At 59.2% G+C, this 17,440-nt stretch overlaps 1 protein-coding gene across 1 annotated transcript in view; it reads right to left on the bottom strand.

Moving 5' to 3' along the window:
* Window positions 1-7,743: 7,743 nt before the first annotated feature.
* The window catches only part of ALDH4A1 (aldehyde dehydrogenase 4 family member A1), a 29,869-nt gene continuing 20,172 nt past the window's right edge, over window positions 7,744-17,440 (bottom strand). The window contains exons 9-15 of the mRNA XM_045548570.1: window positions 15,375-15,448; window positions 13,722-13,918; window positions 13,528-13,575; window positions 12,405-12,557; window positions 11,478-11,599; window positions 10,590-10,708; window positions 7,744-9,145 (exon numbers count right to left, since the gene is read on the bottom strand). Coding sequence (XP_045404526.1) covers window positions 9,033-9,145; window positions 10,590-10,708; window positions 11,478-11,599; window positions 12,405-12,557; window positions 13,528-13,575; window positions 13,722-13,918; window positions 15,375-15,448 — 826 coding nt within the window. The 3' untranslated portion in view covers window positions 7,744-9,032. The remainder of the gene's footprint in view (window positions 9,146-10,589; window positions 10,709-11,477; window positions 11,600-12,404; window positions 12,558-13,527; window positions 13,576-13,721; window positions 13,919-15,374; window positions 15,449-17,440) is intronic.

The following is a 17,440-nucleotide window of genomic DNA, read 5'->3' as shown; positions in this document are numbered from 1 at the left end:
GGCTAGGAAGTGTTGGTCTCAGGAGGTGGCCCTGCCTCACTGGAGAGGTGGCTGGTTGATACCCAGACATTTGCACAGACATTTACATAGCAATGGTCCTGCCATTGATGGTGGGGCACCTGGGACAGGTGGAGAGGTTTAAGGGCTCTGGGGGCAGGAAAGGAGGCAGGAATTAGGATGATCCTTTCTTACAGCACAGTGGGGCCTGGGTGCTCTAGGTGAACCCTATTTGGAGGGAGATAGAACATCCTGGTAACTTGGCCACACCTCAGTCTTCTGCCACTTTTTGTTTGAGACCAGGTCTCATCTCCCTGACGTTTCAAACATTTCCAGAGTAAAGGACAGAGGTGCTCTCAGGAGACAGAGAAGGGTGGCAAAACGAGCCCAAGCTTGAGCCTAGCCAAGTTGAGCCTGGCGTGTGGCGATGCACATGTGGCACCTGAGCCATTCGGTGTTCAAAAAGTAGTGGCCATTGTCAGTAAGAACCAGGCATCGCACTGAGTGCTGGCATCCATCATCTCGTTTAATGCTCCCAATAACTGGGACTATTAATAACCCATTTCACAGATGAGGACATTGAGGCATTCAAAAGTTAAGAAACCCACCCCAGGTTGCACAGCTAGCAGAGCTGGGGTTCAAGCCACACAGTCTGACTCCAGGGCTGGCACTTCATCGCCACGCCATGTTACACCGCGAGGTTAGTGTTTTCGGTGAATGGCAGCAGCAGAGAGAGTGGTGGGGGCGGGGGAACCTGGTCTCGCTCCCTCTGACGGTGCCATAACACGGCAGCCAGCTCTGTGGAGTGAGTCCCCTCTGGGTGCACCCCGCTCAGACGGCCACGCCAAGGGGCAGGAATGTTGGCAAAATGCAAAGCCGAAAATTCCTAAAGTCAAAGGTGACCACCCCTAAGGAATTAGAGGGAGGGAGACGGCTCCAGTGAATTAGGGACCCTCATGAATCAGAGACCCTTGGCCACCTACTCTGTTTTGTTCCTTTCCAGCCCTGACAAAGTGTGGCCTCGCGGGAGCCTTGGGACACCTGGCATATGATGTGGGGCGCAGGTGGTTCTGTTCCAGCCCATCACGGCTGCCGGGTTCTGGGGCTCTGATGGGCAGAGGCTTCCAGGTACAACACCCCGGCCAGGCCCAGCGCCTCCTTCGAGGCCCAGTCGGAGCTTCTTCTCCTCCAAGAACCCCCTGCTCAGAGCAGCAGCCACCCTCCTGTCTGTATGGTCACCAGCCACCTATGACCAGCCTTGCACTGTTGACCAACTCCTGCTGCAGTGCCTGTCCACCAGACTCAAGGAGCCTTGAGGCCACGTGACTCTGATCGACCTGGATTTGACATCAGCTGTTTGCTGTGTGAGCATGGGCAGGTTACTTAACCTCTCTGAGGCTGTTTCCGCCCCTCTGACAAAGACGTGATAACTCCAGCCACGTGGGTTTGATGTGGGGATTAAGTAAAACGGCTTGTGCGAAATGCGGGGTGCAGAGCAGACCCTGCAGCAAGGTGAGTTTGCCCAAGGGCAAGGTTGTCCCTTCTTGGAATGGAATGAACTGTCACAGGGCACCACCGGCTCTGTGCCCCAAAGCTTCTCGAAGTTACCCTGAAGGATGCTGGATGTCAGCAGTTCCAGAGCTGGGGGAGCACCCCTGCCTTGCCCCGACTTCTCCTGCGGTGAGGTCCTCCCGTGGGCCTTTAAAACATCAGGGAGAGCCTCCTGATGCTGCAGAAAGACTCGGGATTTGCTGTGTGACCTCGGGTCTGTTCCTGCCCCTCTCTGGGCCTTTGTAAACCAGTGGGTGGAGAAGGGGAGACCCCTAAAACACAAGGAAACGCCTGCATGGGGCTTTTGGAGGTGTGGGCTCTGGGCCTGACTCTCTGCTGAGTCTCAGTTTCTTCATCTGTACAATGGGGGGTCCTCTTCACACTGCCCTTCTCCCCATCCACGTTAGCCGGCCCCAGGCCCAGTGCTGACTGACCTCTGCCCTACGGTTCCCGCCAGACTCCCCATTTTCCACACCACACCCCCTCAGACCCTCATCACCTCCTTTCTGGACCTCTCCATCTGCCCCGTGCTGTTTAAATCCCCAAAAGAGCTCTCGGCCTTTCGCTCCTCTGCTCTAACACCTTTTGGGGCTCCCCGTCACCTGCAGGGTCAAGTCTGAGCTCCTGGTCCTGGCATTCGAGGCCTTACCAGCCTGGCCCGGCTCACTCATCCACCCTCTCCAGCCTTTGCAGCCTGCCATCTCCTGTATCACGTGCCCCAAAACACAGCCATGCCGGCCTGCTGGGATCCGGGCCCCTGCAGAATATTCTGGGGTGGCATTCTAGGGACCTCCAGGACGACAGTTGCCTGCCCTGCCAGACACCGAGGGGGTTATGAAGTTATAATAACAATAAATAGCACATTTTCCAGAGTGCATTAAACGCCAGGCACGGTGCCAAGCATTTTACACAGATATCATCTAATCCTTACAACTACTCTGCAAAGTAGCCATTTTTGCTTCCATTTTTAAGATGAGGCTCAGAGAGGCTAAGCAACTTGCCAGAAGTCACACAGCTAATAGGTGGTGATGCCAGAACTTAACAAGCTCTTAACCCCTGTGCTGCAAGACTTGGGTGTGTTCCGCCCTCGGTGGCTGATCTAAAAGCTGTCGCACTGACAGGGTGAGCTTCTCAGTGTGGGCTGTCAGTATGGACGGACGATCCTGCTGAGAATAAAATCTGAAGAAGCAGCACTAGATAGAGGGTCACAGTCCTGGCGTCTGGCCCAGCCCTGCCCCAACTTGCAGGCTGCCCTTGAGCAAGTCACTTCCGTTGTCTGGGCCTCAGTCTCCCCATCTGTAAAACGGACTCAGTGCTTCTCAGCATTGGTGTGGCAGGGGCCGTTTTGAGATTCTGACACACGCCCTGCGCGCTAACACACACACTCAACAAACGCAGCCGAGTGCGCAAATCCAAGCTGTTGCCAGTGCGCGCAGCTCAACAGAGAGCCCAGAGCTGAGGTGATCACTGCGGATCACCTAGGAGGGGCCAGCGGATGCCGCCCTGAGGACAAATGCCCGGGAACACCGAGTCACTGTGATTCTCCTTCAGTGCCACACACACAGCGTGTGCCCCAGGGTGGCCAAACACAGCCCAGACCCGACAGACCCGTCACCCTCATGGCCCCGTCCAGGGCCTGAGGCCCCCATGCTCATACCTGCGTGGCCACCAGTTGCCGAGGTGACGGACAGCGTGACAGACATGCAAAGCACGTGGGTGGGGGGGAGAGGGGAGAGTCGTGGAAGCGGCAAGCCCATAAGCCGCCCATTTGCCTTGGCATCTGCCTGCCCTGGTGCTCACGGAAACGAACGGGCATGTCGGCTGGGGGGGCTGCCGGCGGTTGGATGGGGGCTGGCCCTGGGGACCGGGGGCTGCACGGGCTCCTCTTCCCTGCCCCACCCTCCGACCTGTCTCTCTACCCACTTGCTCATCTCCCATTCACTTCTCTGCCCCCATCCCCTCTCTCTGTCCCCCAGTGCTCTCCACTGGGGACAAGATTGGGCTGCTGGAAACAGACCTCCAATCTGGCTTAGGGTGGGGGGATGGACAAGCAGGACCACCCCCAGGAGGGTCTGGGAGATGGGCAGCCCCTACGCCTCATCAGCCCTCCCAGCAGCTGGAAACCCAGGGGCCAGCTAAGGCCTGAGGAAGGGACTCTGCTGTGGTTGGGACACCCTCTTGAGCCCAGAGATCCACTCAAGCCTCCTCATGATACTTTGCTGGGTGATGTTGAGCAGGTTGAGTGTCAACCAGAAAAAGATCTGGAGGTTTCAAATGACCACAAGCTCAATAAGAGCCAAAAGGGTGATAGTCACTAAAGCCTAAAGGAAAGGAAGCAAACTTTATGGAGCTTCTGTAATGCTTTCAAACATCTCTGCACAGCCTCACCAGAGTTCTGTGAAGGATTTTTATCCCCATTGTACATTTGAGGAAACCAGGGCTCAGGAGGTTAAATGGCTTGCCCAAGGTCACTGGGATTTGGATCCAGTTTTGTTGCACTCTAGAGTTCATTCCATTGCATGAGCAGAAACCATCTTAAATTTAAAGTTATATCAAAAGAAGCAGATGATCCAGAACAAGGGAGGTGATAGTCCTGCCATGTGATGTGGTAATCAGACCTCACCTGGGAGGATGGCTGTAAAAGTAATGGCTCATGTCGACTGACCCTTCCTGGCCGCCAGGCTCAGCACTAAGTTCATTTTCATGTTTTAGACCATTCAGTCCTCACAACTGCAGGGATGTATCCCCATTTCACACAAGAGAATGAGGCTCAGAGAGGTGATGTGACTCAGCCGAGGTCACGCAGCCAGGATCCCAGTTCAGAACAACTCTAGACTGCACGCCTTGGGCCCACCAGAAGGTCACAGGTGGACAAAGGTCTGGAAACTGTATTCCACAGGGAACAGCTGCAGGAAGTGGGGATGTGCAACCTGGGGAGGAAGAGGTTCAAGGAGCCCTTGCCGGGGGCGTAAAGGGCTGAGATGGGGACAGGGCGTGGTCCGGTTCTGTGGGGCTCTGGAGGGCCCAGCCTGGCCCTGCGGACAGGGGCCAACCAGCAGGCTTTGCCTGCTCCCGGCTTCCTCACCTGTAGGATGGCCACAGCCACCCTCCAACAGTGAGTAAACGAGGTTAACGTGTCGGGCACCTGCTCAGTAAATGACAGCAAAGATTACACAGCATTGCTCCTGGCCAGCTTCCTGGCGTGCCATGGGCAGGGGACCCTCAGTCTTAGCCCCAGTGAAAGCCTGGGCTCTAGGACTCTGCGTGACTCTTGACTCTCTGGGCTGACCTACCAGGGTTCCATCCGGGCTGTGCCACCTGCTGTGTGACCTCCCCCAGGCATCCCCCTGCCAGAGCCCCACCGTCCTGGCAACGCCTGCCCCGCGCATGCCCCGGAGCAGGTGCTCAGCGAGCGTCAGCTCCCTCCGGCCTCTGCATGCCAGTGCGCAAGGGCTGAGGGTAAATGCCTGGGTGCTGAGGGCTGAAGGCAGGCACGGCACAGCCTGGAACAGCCTGCTGCTGTCCCTGGGGCACGGGAGTGTCAGGTGGCACCTGCTCTCCCCCCCAGGGTGGCTTTCAGCAACCTGGGCCAGGGGGGACGAGGCTGGCTGGTCGTGTTTGGAACCACAGCATCAGCAGTGCCCTGTCCCACCCACCCAGCCACCCACGGGCACCCAGGAGGCCACTGGGCTCCTGCGAGGATCCAGGACCAGGGGTGCTGGTGCAGCTGTCAGGGACAAGTTCTGCTCTTGCCCTGCCCCTTACTGGGCAGGTCTCTCTCCACCTCCCCGAGCCTCAGTTCCTCATCTGTGAAATGGGAGTAAAATGCCACCTCCCCCACAGGCCGGTAGGGTCCAAGGTGATCAGCGGGAACACCTGGCCCATGACCAGGTTAGCTCCAGCTTTCCCCTGGGTGCACACGCAGCCAGCACGGAGCAGTGTTAAGACTGAAATGGAAAGTTCACGTTTGCTGCGCACCTCACGGGCAGGACGCAGCACACAGCACTTCGTTTGAAGACTCTTCATTGGACCCTCCGCTCCCGGAGGAAGCTGCGGCGGGGGTGGAGGACAGGCCTGTCTGGCTCCGGGGCTGTGCAGTGGCAGTTACAGCCCAAGGCTTGGCGGTCAGAGACATGGGACTCATTTCCTTCTGCTGTACTCATTACTTGACCTCTCGGTGCCTCAGTTTCCTCATCTGTAAACTAGGGGTTGCTGTGATGTCCACAGCATTTGGCACAAGGCCTGGCACACGGCCTGTGTTCACGCGATGGTGGCTGTTACCATTTCTGAGCACGCAAGGATCGTGATGACGAATGGTGGCTGGAAGAGCCAGTGAGAATGAAGAGGCGACTCCCTGAGCAGGGCGGTCTGCATCCTGCCACTTCCTCTGGCCCCTCAGGGGCTCCAGGTCAGCCTGGTGGCCAGGAGCCGGCACAGGTGGCCCCTCATTTCCTTAGCGTGCACGCTCGGCTGGCAGCCCGTGGACAGCATTGGCAAGGACGTCCGGCCTCAGTCAAATGGTTCACGCTCACAGCCCAGGGCTGGGGCTGGGCCCCCCGCCACAGCAGGGAAATGAAGGGGCTCCTTGGCTTACCGCAGACACGGGGACTTACTGTGGTGACTGTGCAAAGAGGCCTCGGGTCCCCAAGCAGGCACGGGGCCCTCGAGAGCTGCCGGCCCCGAGTCTGGGGGACAAGGGAAAGCAGAGGGGGGTGAGTGACGGCTGTGAGCCACCTCGGCCCTAGGGAAAAGGGAGGCCCAGGGACAGGCTGGGAGAGGGCAGGGTAAAGTGTCCGTGGTAGAGGAGCTTGGAAGTTGAGGACCCACCAGAGCAGGTGCCAAGGAGCCCAGGCCATGGGCACCCACAGGCCCTGGTGCAAACCCGGCCTTCCTGCTAACCAGCTGCATGGCCTCGGGCTAGTCATTCCACCTCCGACCTCCAGTAGCCACGGTGACCTGGTAAGGTCACTGCCAAGCTCTATGAAACTAGGCAGGTGAAGCACTTAGCCAGTAATTAGTCACCTCTGCTAATGTAAGTCACACCACTCATTCGAACACATTCACAGAGCCTACGGGTCCCACCTACAAATGCAGGTGCCACCCTTCCCTTCTGTGGGCTCCAGCCTGCGGCACCCCGGGTGCTGCCCCCTGTGCCTGGGGGTGCCGGTGTGGCCTGGGAAGCAGCCCTTTCACGTTCGCTGCAGGTGGAGACAGGCCAGGACACGCATTTCCTCTCCCTCCAAGTCAGCCGGCCTGCATGGGCTTGGGCTCAAGGTTCTCGGCTCAAGCCAGCTGGCCAGTGGCTCCCCTCAAAGTCACCTGGTCGGCTGAGCAGGCCTCCCCAGGGCAGTCTGGCACAGGTGTGGATGTCGGGGTGAAGGAGAGAATGGTTCTTGGAATCAGACCTGGGTTTACATCCCAGCAATACCACACCCTTGGGAAGTCCCTTGACCACTTTGTACCTCAGTTTCCTCATCCGCAAAATGGGAGCATGGCAGTACTTACTTCACAAGGCTGTTGTGAGTGAGGAAACATATGCAGAGTCCTTGGCACATATATTAGGCAGGGTTCTCAAGAGAATTCTTCATTCTATTAAGGCCTTCAACTGATCGGACAAAGCCCACCCACACCATGAAGGGGTCACCTGCTTTACTTTTTAAAGTCCACTGAGTTCAATGTTAATCTCCTCCAAAAACACCTTCATAAAAACATCCAGAATGACTAAATATCTGGGTACCATGACCAGCCAAGTTGACACATAAAATTAACCATCATAGCACATGATGATGGTTGTTACAACAATAATAAATGGGTACCATTTTCGAATAATTATATGTCTGGCACTATTCTAAGCACTTATATGAATTAATTCATTCAATTTTCATTATAACCTGTATGTGTGTGGCGGTGGGGGGGTGGGGTGGGATTATCCCTATTTTACAGATGAAGAGACAGAAGGTCAGAGAGGTTGTATAACGTTTTGGAGATCACCCGGCTGCAGCAGTGGGCCAGGGTTTGAACCCAGCCCATCTGGCTCCAGAGCTCCTGCCACCTCCAGCAGGGATCCCAAACATCAGTGCCCACCCCTCCTCCCATCATGTTGAGGGTGCTATACCCCATTACCTAACAATGCACAGGCAGTGCCAACAGACTGAGACGGTATCAGCTGTCCCCCACCAGAAAGACCACCGACTGTTTGACCAAGTAACAGGGATTTTATTGGCTGGCATCAGGGTGAATCCCGCTGCCACCTCACAGTGCAGAACCCACACCTGGCCCAGGCAGCACTGGCACCAGCCCCCAACCACGGGCCATGGTGTGAAACGGTGGCACTTGGGGAATAGCCACACCAGGTCCATGGAGGCCCCGTCCAGCTGTCCTTGAGGAAGTCCCAGCACTTCCACAGTCCCCTAACAGCCATCCCTGAAAGTCATGCCTTGCAGATCCCTGACTCCCAGAATCTGGCAGGAGTCTGCAGGAGAAGTCACGGCCACTGACTGGCGGAGTCAAGAACGGGCCACTGAGGGGCCAGTCCACACAGGGCCCCTGACATGCTAAGGAGGGACGAGTCTATAGTCAACGTCCTCGGCCCAGGCAGACGGGAACCCATGGCCCGGTCTCGGGGGCTGGGAGACGGGTGGGGCACCATTGGCCTGGGCCTGTCTCACCATGGCCCAGCGGGGACCTGAGTCCCTGCAGGGAAACCTCAGGCCCTGAGATAGGCCCCAGGAGCGGACGTCTCTAGAGGTAGGACCAGAGGAGCTAAGGGCAAGCCCACCAAGGTTTTCCAAAATCCCAGCCCAAACAGGAAGGACCACCGCATCCCACACGGTGACAGGTGACCTCCAGAACCCCCAGGCCCTGCCACGTGGGGCAGGCCAAGAATCGCGTGGGCCTCAGGTGAACACAGTCACCCTGGAGAAAGGCGTGCAGGTGTCTAAGGCACACGGCTGGGCACGGGTACCTGCTAAGGCAGATGGTTGGGCACAGGTAAGGTGCTGCCTGTGTCCTGTGGGCCACCCTGGGTCACACTTCACCCTGGACACCTGGAGGAGCCGGGGCCAAGGCCAGCAGCCTCTGGGAGTGGTGAGGTTTGCCAAGGGGCCCAGCGCTGCCTCCTTTTCCCCAAAGGATCCCAAGAGCTGCTCGGTCATCACCCCCTGGTCCCTGGGCCCCAGGGCCCCAGTGGAGGGGATAGGAAGAACCCGCCAGGCCGCGAGGTCACAGCCCCCAGGTGGAATTTCTAGACTGACCAATGGGATAAGGGGTAGTAGCCCCGTCCTCCCCAACACGATCTCAAACCAGAGCGCGGGCATCTGACACCGAGGGGCGGGACAGGCCAAAACACAGGACAGCGGGGGCAGGGGGTCGAGCCTGGCTCTAGAGAGGGGGCCGTCGTGAGGAATGGAGCAGGGGCTGGGGCAGCGGAGTGAGGTCAGTCATCTGGACGGACGGACAGCTGGACGGGGCAGGCACCACGGGCCTCACTGCATGTACGAGTAGCGCCAGTCCCCCAGGGGCTCGTGGGTCTCCTTGATGACCTGGGGCGACGTCCAGCGCAGGATGTAGTGCCGGCCCCCTGGCTTGTCGTTGGTTCCTGTGGAAAAGACAGTTCTGGTTTCCTCTGGGGAGACACAGCGGTCGGGCAGGAGGAGGGGAGGCGCTGGCGGAATAGACAGGGCACCAGCAGCGGGCCTGCCCCACCGAGGTGCCGCGTGGGCGCATGCTACAGTCGGAGGGTCGGACAGGAGACCTGCCCCCGGGCTGCTGGGTGAGAGGTGCTGGGGAACTGGGGCGCCCCCCGGCAAGGGTGCCTGGGAGGCAGGTGCCGCCCGGGGAAGGCGCCGGACTGGGGGTCGGAGACCTGCGTGACAGGGGGATACCTAAGAAACACACACCTGGTCGTCACCCCTGGTTCCCGGCCAGAGCTCCTAACGCTCTCGGGGCTTCCTGGGCAGTGGGGTGAGGGGGTGTCTTCTGCGGCTCAGGAGAAGCCCCTCCAACCACACCCGGTTTATGCCAATGCGCTGGCTGTTTCAGGACGGGGCTGGCTGGCAGAGGAACCAACCCTGTCGTCAGAGGCTGGAACTCTCAGCACCGGGGCGGGGAGAGGGGCTGGAGGCTGAGCTGATCACCAACGGCCAGTGATGTCATTGGCCACGCCGGGGTAATGAGGCCGCCATAAAACCCCAAAAGGACAGGGTTTGGAGAGCTTCCCAGTCGGCGATACGTGCACGTGCCAGGAGGGTGGCACCCCAAACTCCAAGGGGACAGAACTCCCGTGCTTGGGACTCTACCAGACCTTGCCCTGCGTATCGCTTCACCTGGCAGCTCATCTGTTCCCTTCGAGATGTCCCCCGTACCGAATCCATAAAACTGCCTTGGGTTCTGTGAACCGTCCTAGCAAATTATGCAGCCTGAGGTGGGTCCTGTGGAACCTCCGATTTGTAGCCAAGTTGGAGAGACGTTGTGGGTGGGCGGGGGACCCGCCACTTGTGATTGGCATCTGAGGTGGGGGCAATCTTGCAGGACTGAGTCCTTAACCCGCGGGGTCTGCACTGACCCCAGGTCTGTCGGAATCGAGTTAAACTGTAGGGCACCTAGTTGGTACCTGCAAGAACTGAAGAATTGGTTGGTGCAGGGAACCCCACATGCACCTGGCTTCAGCCCTGGCCCTGCCACTCGGGAGCACAACTTCTGGTGAGTCGTTGCCCCTTCCGAGCCTCAGTTTCCCCTTGTGAAGTGGAAGGCATTGGACTTATGTGACGTTGGGCATGACGGTGGGAAGTGCAGGTGCTGGAGACAAAATCGCAACCCCACCACCTCCCAGCCATGTGGCCTCGAGCGAGTCACTGTCCCCTGTGCCTCAGTTTCCCCCCTCTGTAAAATGGGAAGAGGAATAGTACGTTGGCTTGGCCCACGGTGAGTGCTCAGCAAACAGTGCTGTTCCTGTTACTCTTAACTCCCTCAAGATGAAGGGTCCAGGGTCTCCCGCCAGGAACATGGCTGCCCTCTGGGAAGGGTGGGAAGGACCCACTCACCAGAGGCTCGTGAGCCCCCAAAGGGCTGCTGGCCCACCATCGCGCCAGTGGACTTGTCGTTGATGTAGAAGTTGCCGGCAGCGTTCCTCAGCATCTTTGTAGCCTCCTGGATGACCTCCCTGTTCAAGGCAGGGCGGTGGTAAGAGGGCAACCAGCCTGTCCCCGCCTCTAGCCCCAGATCCGACCTCCAGCATCCCTGCTCCAGCCCACGCTGGCTCTGCAGGTTAAGCACGAGACCAGCCCGGGACAGGGGCGCTAGCCAGCTGCCAGCTGTGGGCTCTCGGACAGGTTCCGTAGTCTCTGGGCTTCAGGAGAGGGGCTGGCACATCACATGTGAGGACAGAGGGTCAGGCCATACCTGAGGTGTGGCCCCTCCTGGTCCAATTTTCCTGCCTCTTGGGAGCAGGGGGCACTGCCAGACCTCCACCCTTCCTCCCAGGCTCCAAGCCCACTCCACTGTCTCGTAGAGACAGACTCGGGGTGGCAGCTAGTGCCGTGGGGCAAGGAAAAGGCAGAGCTTCCGGTTTAGCACCACGGGAGGGACCCAGGTGCCCATCCTGCCTCTGCGAGACCAGCACTGAGCCCCTGCCTTATTTCAACTCTGCAGCGTGGGGCTACCGCCTCGCTCAGTGGGACCCCAGCAGATCCGGGATTCCCGGGCCCTGCCCCCAGAGGTTCAGATTCAGCCGTCCCCAGTGGGGTCTCGGCACCTGGGTTTGTGACAAAGACTCGCTGTCGGTGTGGGCCTGTCAGGGGTACGGGGAGGGGATGGGGGCTGCAGGGCAGCATCATTACTAGGAACCACGGCCAGGAGGTGGGGACGGGGCAGAGAGCGGCAGGGACAGGACAGCAGGACTCCAGCGCTCGGGGCTGCGGCCGGCCACTCACTTATCCTGGGCGAACACTGCCCCCGTGAGGCCGTAGCTGGTGGTGCTGTCGACCAGCTGCAGCGTCTCCTTGTACTTGTCATCCGGGTAGACGTACACGGTCAGCACAGGCCCGAAGATCTCCTGGGAGACAGGCCTCGGGTCAGGCCTCCACCGGGCTGCCGCCCTGAGCACCCGCAGCATCCCTGCTCTGGCCACCCCCTCCCCTCCAGTCCCTGCACGGGGCCAGGTGCTGCCTGCTCCCAGGACCCTCCAGGACAGCCGTGTGCCCACTCCCTGCCCACTCCACCGCAACCTGGCAAAGACCCAACAACTTTCTGGCCCTCCCTGCCAAACCCACACCTGGAGGACAAAGGGGCCGAGCCCTTGAGAACGGGAGGTTTCTGGCAAGCAGCGAGCATGAGCGTCACCCAGCGATACCCCTTCCTCCAGGAGGGTTCACGGTCCCCTCTGCCACCAAGGGGCTGGGGGAAGACCTCGTTCTCTGGCACCCCTGCCCCCGCCCCGTACTGCCACCTGGGCCAGTGCCTGGATCTCTGGAGCCTCTGCTTCTCATCAATAAAATGGAACCAGTAACACCCACCTCATCTCCGCCAAGTGCCCCGCCACGGCCCACCCACACGAGAGTCTGTAACGTCAGCTATTGCTGTTACAATCACTGTGGTGGCCATGGTGCCTGTGGGCAGTGGAAGTGCTAGGACCCTGGCCAGCGTCAAGGACAGAGCACTGGATCTGGAGTCAGGAGGCCTGAGCTCAAGACCTGACTCTGCTCTCTCCAGTTTGAGACGTTCCCTTTTAAGGCCCCACCTTCCTCATCTGTGAAATGGGATAATGTCTCTAGAAGGAAACACAGTGCGAGTGCCCCGTGCATGTGCTGCACTCTGGTGAGACCGTCCTCATCTCAGCCCAGGCTGCCCGTCCCGGTCACCTCCTTCATGATGGGCTCCTGCGGGTCCTTGCTCTCCACGATGCAGGGCTCCACAAAGTAGCCCACGGAGTCGTCGCACTTGCCGCCGGCCAGGACGCTGAGGCTGGGCGAGGAGCGAGCGTGCTCCAGCCACTTCTTGATGCGGCCAAAAGACTGGGGTGGGCGGGGAGGAGAGGGTCAAAGGCAGGCTGGGAGGTCATTCCCAGCAGCAGCCCCCCAACACACTCACCCCAAAACACCTGTACCTGAAAAGCCCTACTTCTAAAATGGAGGGGTAGGATGGGGGGACCCCAAGGGCAAAAGCCAGGGTCTGGGGTGCAGTGGCCCCTGCCTATAATCCCAGCACTTTGGGAGGCAAGAGGATTGCCTGAGACCAGGAGTTCGAGACCAGCCTGGTCAACATAGCAAGACCCCATCTGTACACACACAAAAAAAAATTTAAAAAAAAAAAGGCAGGGTCTGGCTGAGCCATGGCAGAGACAAAGGCAGACGTGCACGCTCGTGTGTGTGTGTGTGTGTGTGTGTGTGTGTGTGTGTGTGTGTGTGTGTGCGCGTGCGTGTACATGTGGCAGAACCACAGGGGTACTCACATATAAATATACACACGCATAATGGATAGATAGGCATATGCACAGCCACATATCTTTATGTTTAAGCATGTAGGCATCTGTATGCCTTATACATGTGTCTGCATGAGGGCAGACTTGTTTAGGAAGACATGTGTGAGCTCATGTGTGCATGGATGTGTATGTGTCTATGTGAGTAGACCTACATGTGTGGCTACACAGAGATCGATCCAAACGTGTTCGTGGATATGCATGCACATGTACACGTGTTCTTGGGTTTATGCACGTATATACGTGGGCCCGCCGGTGCACATGCACGTGCACTTATGAGGGGCTTGCGAGCCTGGTTCCAGGGTGTGTGGGGAATGAGCTCTTTTCTGGTTAGGCATGACGCTGCCCTTCCCGAAGCCGGGGGTGTGCGTGCGGCTGTCGAGCTGCCTTGATCAAAGCAGGGGGGCTGGGTGGTTCCTGGGTCAGGGCCCCGAATATCTCCTCCTCCCTCTCCCTCCCAGTCCAGGGCTCGACCCCCTAGGAACACCCTGCTTCCTGCCACGTACCTTGGCATCAATCACCGCCGAGAAGAAGGTCCCAAAATCCTCTGCAGGCTGGAGGCAAGGGAGATGCCAGTAGAGATGAGTCCCCGCAGGCCGAGACAAAGGGAGCCCCTCCCCACACACCCCAGCCCGAGCTGCACAGGCGCCTCCAGGGACCCAATCCCATCAGCCCCCCGCAGGGCCGCGACAGCACTCACGTCGCCCACTTTGATCCGGCCGTGCTCCTCCAGCAGCCGCCCTTTGATCTGCGGCCACAGCGACTGGGGCACGTAGAGGCGCGAGCAGGCGGAGCACTTCTGGCCGCCGTACTCGAAGGCTGAGCGCAGGGTCCCGCTCACCACACTGTCCACGTCGGCCGAGCGGTGCACGAAGTGGAAGTTCTTTCCGCCACATTCTACAGGGGCAGGTGTGGGGATATGACTGGGGGAGCTGGCTTCACCAGCTGCCAGGGGCCCAAAGCACCACCTACACCCGTCCCTGGGGCGTGACCGGCACGGGCCCTGAGCGGCCCTGAGCAGGAGGCCCAGGGTGAGCACTGGCCAACATCCCGTAGACCAACAAGCCAGGCCTGCTCTCCCACTCCACAGATGAGGAAACTGAGGCCCAGGGAAGGATGAAGGGCACCAGAGGTCATCAGGCCCAACTCCCCCATCACACAGATGAGAAAGCTGAGACTGCCCAACACAAAGGCAGAGGAAGAACCAGAACCCAAGGCTCCCAGGAGCCAGTCCCTTCCCAGAAGTGGGTGCAGCTTTCTTTGAGGCTTCCCCTGACACCCAAGAGTCCACCCTCCTCGACTGCCAGGGCTGAGCCCCACTCCCCACCCATGGGGGGACATCACTCCAGTGTCCCCTCCAGGCAGGTCACTTCACCCTCCCAACTGCTATTTCCCTCCTTGGGGGAAACACCAGCTAACAGCAGCTGCCAGGCTCCAGAAAAAGCAGGTTGTGCTCCGTCTGACTGAGGCCTGACTGCAACCTCCCACTGTTACTCCCAATTTAAAGACAAGAAAACTGAGGCACAGAGAGACGACATCACGTGCCGCAGGTTGGGAAGTGGGAAACTGGTTTCAGGAGGGGTGGGGAGGAGACAGAGCAGAAGGCCGTGTGCGGCCCCACGGAAGGGCTCGCTGTCTATCTCGTAAACATGGGACTGGGGTGCAGGGGCGGCAGGGGCTCGCCTTCCCTGACACCCCCATCGAAGTTCCCATCACTCAGGAATGGGGTCCAGACCCCCCTCCATGGGCTCCACTCTGCCCTGGGGACAAGAACAAGGAACCACCAGCCCCAGTTCTGCTGTTAACATGCTGTGTGGCCCCAGTGGCCTTTCCCCTCTATAGTCTCGGCACTTTCCCAAAGTGTGTTCCACAAGGCACTTGATCCACGAGGCCTCTGCAAAAATGGGGTTCTGTGGCCCAGTGGGTTTGGGAAACACTGCATGGCAGACCTTGCCTTTGAAGATGTGCAATGCATATTAGAGCATTAAAGGCTCTGAGAAGTCCTGCAGGAGAGGAACCCATTTTGCTTTAACACACATAGCACATGCCAAATTTCCTTGACCGTGAAACTGTTTGTTTGTGGGAAAATTTTAATATGCCAACAAGATCTGGCCTGCCGACCTCTCCGCCCCAGCTCCTACCAACCCTCTTCCCTCTCTACTCCAGCTACACTGGAGAGCACGGACGTGGAATGCTGCCGCCACTGCAGAAAGTCCTCCTGGACAGTGCCAGCGCCCGAGACACTTCACTGCCTGACCTGGGGCCGCGTCACCTCCACCTCCTCTTTCGTGATGGCCAGTGGAGGTGTCCCTGGGGCTGCAGGGGAAGAGGGCGCAGGGAGAGGGGCCCTTACCTCCAGCCAGGCGTGGGAAGGTGCGGAACCGGTCCAGGTTCTGGGCCACCTGCTTCCACAGGCGTTTGAAGGTGCTAGAACCAGAGGAGGACAAGGCGGAGATCAGGGAGCCAGGCTCGGGCACCTGGGAGGGTGAGGGTCCTGGGGTGAGGGGAGCAGGCCCTACCAGAAGGACGGGGTTGAAAAGCCCAGGGAGAAGAGCCCGGGGCAGCAGCCCCGCAGGAGGTGGGCAGGGTCACAGTGGTCGTGGGGGGGCCACACGGGTGGTGGCAGCTGCATTCCAGGCCTCCAGGAAGGAAACAAAGGGAGGCTGGGTGGCAAGATGGTGCGGACAAGGTACAGGCTTTGCAGCCAGGTAGTGCTGGTTCCAGCCCTGACTCAGACACTCAGGGCTGTGCGATCTTGGGCTCATTACTTAACCTCTCTGAGCCTCAAATTCTGCACGTTATCTGGGAACTGGAGAGAATCATCCCCACCTGGCAGGGCCGTCTGTGATTAGCTCAAATGTGAGTCAAGTGCTTAAGACCGTGCTGAGCACACTCCAGGTGCCCGATGGGGACGCACACTGCCGTGGCCTGCGTGGGCACCCCCAGCCCAGCGCCCTGGCCTAAGAGGCCGAACCCAGGAGGGTCCTGGGAGAGGGAGCTCAGGGCCTCGCCCCAAGCTGCCTCCCTGGAGGTCCTCTCCTCCTCCCCAGGCTGAGTGTGACCAACCTCAGCGCCACAAAACAATAAAAATGCTAATCACCCGGGAGCCAGCGACACAGTAGCTAATACTAATTTATGACTTTCCTACCTTTAGCTGCCGCTCATCAGAGCGTGGTAAATGGGGCCAGGCCCGCTCCGCCCGCTAACAGGCAGGGCCCGCGCGGCCCGCGGCTGGCAGGGCAGGCCTGTTGCAAAACGGCCCTCCTCAGCAATTCTAACACCGCCATTGCCACCCGGCATACCTTGGCAGGACAGAGGGTGGCGGAGCCTGAAGCCCGGCAGAGGAGGGGAAAAGCCACCTGCAAGGACCCCGAGCTGCAGGCCCAGACACCCGGCTGCCTCCAGACATCGCCACCCAGATGACCCTCGGGCACCGCAAGTGACCAACATGTGATTCGTCTGCCCCAAGCCCACTTGCCTCCCTGTGTCCACCTTGGCAATCCCCTCCCCTTCTGCCCAAAGCTGGGATGTGCCCGCTGACTCCCAGCTCCACGGGCAGGTGACAGCCACTATGCCTCCCTGCCACCTTCTCACTGGAACCCGCCCACTTCTCCATAGCACACTCTCTCCACCCCAGCCCGGGCCATCGTCTGTCCCTTCCTGGGGGTGACAGCTCCCAGCCAGCCTCCCGCTTCTGGCCACAGAGCTGTCACCTAAGATAGATGGTGCACACACAGGGGCCTGGAGGGGCCACCCAGCCACCTCCAGCCAGTGGTACCACGGGAAATGCAGGCCCTGGGGGGTCGGGGTGGGGGCAGAGCATCCAGTCCAGGTGACCAAGAGAAGCCAGCATTTGGATTTTTGTATGAAATTGCCCCAATTATACAAAGTTGGGCCATCACTATTAGGAGTCAAAGAAAATAGAGCCACTTGCCAGGCCAATCTGAGGGCCACCACTTGCAATCTCCGTCTGCAACAGAACTCTGATGCAGCCGCTCTGCCTGCTTAAAACCTTCCATGGCTCCCGTCACCTTCAGGATAAAGTCCAGGCACCTTCGTAGACTCAGAAGACTCTTACAGTCACTGGACTAAACCCCACCCCCTCCCCAAGAGCCTCGACCTGTCTCTGCTGCTCACTCACCACTGAGCCCCGCGTGAGCATGGAGGCCAGCGAGGGCTCTGCAAACCCCTGCTCGGTCGGTGAGCGAGTCAGCGGTGCAGATCGGGCAGCCGCGGCCTCCCCTACCTCATCTCAAACCACGCTTGCCCTTACCTTCTTGCCCTGTGGCCCCCAAACCTCACAGCCCAGCCACACGGGACCCCGCCACGCCCTAGAGCACACGTGCTTTTGTCTCGAGGCCCTGCATGTGCTGTTCCCTCTCCTAGAACTCTCTTCCCCTGTCCTCTCCCCTCTGCCTG

Source organism: Lemur catta, chromosome 3 (genome assembly GCF_020740605.2).
Source record: "Lemur catta isolate mLemCat1 chromosome 3, mLemCat1.pri, whole genome shotgun sequence".
Lineage (NCBI taxonomy): Eukaryota > Metazoa > Chordata > Mammalia > Primates > Lemuridae > Lemur > Lemur catta.
The sequence above is the reverse complement of the archived record's forward strand: the minus strand, read 5'-3'. Positions and strand labels throughout refer to the sequence as shown.